Genomic DNA, 3091 nt, shown 5'->3' with positions numbered 1-3091 from the left:
AAGTCGTAACGAAGACATTCCGACAAATAATTGGTTATATTCAGACCCTTTCAATGATTTTAGAAATCCGCCTGACATGTCATCTTTATGGATACGTTTTACTTCGAATTTTTACATAGCGGAACTTGGTATCAATTTATAGATTTTGTAGATAGTTCGTCTTTAATTTTATTCTCTTTTGTTCGACATGGTTAACCTAGCAGCGTAGTTTTACTAGTGTTAGCTTTCTTTTTCTTACGAAGGGTGAACCTGTATGAGGTACACTTTTGTAACTTGCTTTAGTTAGTCTACTTTTACTATTATCTTATACCACTAGTCAGTTTTCTACACAAAGTTAGCACGAATGTCATCTTTCTTGAATAAAATAAAATAAATAAAATGCTTAAACTTTTTACTTATGTATTCGGACACTCACAAAGGTTTTATACCAAAGTCAATTTTATTATAATCATGCAAAGCATAAAAAAATTTTATGAAATTGACGGTAAGTATGTTAAATTTAATAAATCAATATTTAGTTAAAGAAATTTATTATTTACACTATTAATTTTATTTTATAAAAATTTTAACTACTAAGATACAATATATAAAATAAAAATCAGTTTTTAACTCGCTAATCACCGTATATAGCATATATAAAACAATCAGAGAAATTAATATGCCTAAATCACTAAATTGTAATTACTAAAACATTTTATTTATTTTCATAACAATTAAATAAATAATACTTATACATACTGACATGATCTTTAATCATTAAATATCAATCAATTTTTCGTAATTTGAAATACTTCATATTCTTCAACAGAAAAATGACCATTAGTTTCTCTAATTGGTTTGTTATAACATCTAGTATGACGATATTCACTCTGATCATAACAATTGTCTCCATACAATTTAAGGTCGCAACCAGCACCGAATGATGGACCGTAATCCATGTTATTGAATATAGCACAATCTTCAAGATATGCTGATATTCGACTTAAAATACAATTTTTAATATTTTCCTTATTCTTAAAAGAGAATATAAAACTATCTTTAGTGGTATCAAAACCACCATCAGATTTCCATATGATTGGATTATATCCTCCAAGGATTTCGTTGCTATCTTTCACTTTAATAATTGTTATAGTATGAGATTGATTATCACAAATCTCATGGAATTTATTAGGCGAAAACCCATCACGAGATCCACGAAGAATCAAATTGAATTCATATGAACTTTTCATCTTGTCAGTGATTTCTAATCTATCAATCCATTTCGATATTAATTCGGTATGCTGTATCGTAATTATTCTTGAGTCTATACTTTTTGAATTAATTGATTGGTTATTAGGATTCAAAAAATATTTAACTAAATTTTCACGTAATTCTTTAGGTATAATTTTTTTATATGGATATACATTATTCAAAAATTCTTCAGAATTTAAATTATAAAAATTGACAGAAGAAATAAGACGTTGTGAAGTATTTTTTAAGGTAATAAAATTATCTTTTGAATAACTAGAAGGATCTAAAGGAAGTTCAGGATTTTGAGCAATACCCCATTTAAGTACATGTTCCCAAACTTTGATATAATTCATTTGAATATTATCGTGTTGAATAAGTGAAATCAGACATTTTTCTGAAATTGAATTGAAATCTTTTGAATTAAAAATTTTTTCTGGTTCTTTAGATATTAATTCTCTACAAAAATTTTGCAATTCCAAGAAAGAGCCATTCTCAAAACTTATTTTATATATCAAGTTAAAATTTTGTTCCATCCAATTTTTTTTTTTTTCTATCAAAAATAATTCTAGATGAGTGATTAATTCTTGAAGACTAAGTTCACTGGAAGCGACCAAAATTTTAATTATGTCCGAAGTATTAGTATATTCCTCTAAAGAAAGACTTCCTCCATAAATATATCTAAAACGGAAAAAAAAAATTTGAATATTTCCGTAAAGTTTAAATTACTCTTTTTTTTTTAAAAAAAACGCTAAGTTTTTACTCACCTTAAGATCATTTGAAAAATTTCCGGTGAAATATTTGGTAATTTAATATGTGTCAAACTTCCATCATTTTTATTTTTATTAACGCTTGTTGATAAAATTCTTCGCAAATAAGGAGAACGATAATTTAAAATGACCATATGAGCTCGAAAAATTTTTACGTAAGGGTCATTACCAACTTCAATAGTTATATCATAAAATTCATTATCTTCTAAAATTTCTAGTAAATTTTGTGATAATTTTGGCAAAAATTTATTATCGCACATTATAATCGAATTTCGTACCTTTAAGAAATGAAAAAAAAAAAATGTGAAGTTCCTAACCTTATATTTTATTGTTCGGTTCGGGTGGTATTTCGGTCCGAGAAACACCGAAGCACAGGATGATCACGTGTTATATAGCACATATCTTATTTATTTTGGAGAAATAATTGAAATATCATAAACTTAAACTTTCTTACTTACACTCACAAAGGTTTGCCCTTTCGTAAGAAAATTGGAGAAAGTAACTACCAAAGTTAATTTTATTATAATCATACAGAGTATAAAAAATTTTGTTAATTTTCAAATTAAGACTAATACGAAATTTACTATTTTGAATTGACGGTTGCTATAAAGATTTGAGCGGAGCGATGTAAGTCGTCAGAACAAACGTTATCAGAACCTCCAGAACGACTAAAGGATCTCAATATAATTATATAATATATATATCATTTGAGGTTTCTGAGTGGTATCTGATATACCACTGACGGGGAGGTGAAATGGTGAATCTATTGAAGATAATAACAATCTGAATGTTCCGGATATACTTTCTTTATAACAGATTTCACTATCATCATAATAGGATTTAGAAATGTATATTTGAATTATTTACTAAACATGTTAAAACTAATAAATCAATATTACCAACCATATAATTAAAGAAATTTATTATTTAAATTATCACCTTAGTATCAAGCTTCAAAATATATTATTATAAATAATTTTACTACTAAAATACAAAATATAGATTTGTCTTAGAAAAGATATAAATAATAATTATCAATTTTTATTACTTGCTAATCTCATATAAAATACCATATATAACATATATAAATACTA

At 25.9% G+C, this 3091-nt stretch overlaps 1 protein-coding gene across 1 annotated transcript; it reads right to left on the bottom strand.

Annotated features, from left to right (window-relative positions):
- Nucleotides 1-501: 501 nt before the first annotated feature.
- Nucleotides 502-2257, bottom strand: OCT59_001201 (uncharacterized protein; the record flags this gene model as incomplete). The annotated part of the gene is made up of 2 exons (XM_066139386.1): nt 502-1908; nt 1995-2257. 2 exons carry the CDS (start codon nt 2255-2257, stop codon nt 768-770), a joined length of 1404 nt encoding a protein of 467 aa, XP_065988794.1. The 3' UTR covers nt 502-767.
- Between the last annotated feature and the right edge of the window lie 834 nt (nt 2258-3091).

Source organism: Rhizophagus irregularis, chromosome 1 (assembly GCF_026210795.1).
Source record: "Rhizophagus irregularis chromosome 1, complete sequence".
NCBI classification, from domain to species: Eukaryota; Fungi; Glomeromycota; class Glomeromycetes; order Glomerales; family Glomeraceae; genus Rhizophagus; species Rhizophagus irregularis.
This window is presented reverse-complemented; position numbering and strand designations above follow the sequence as displayed.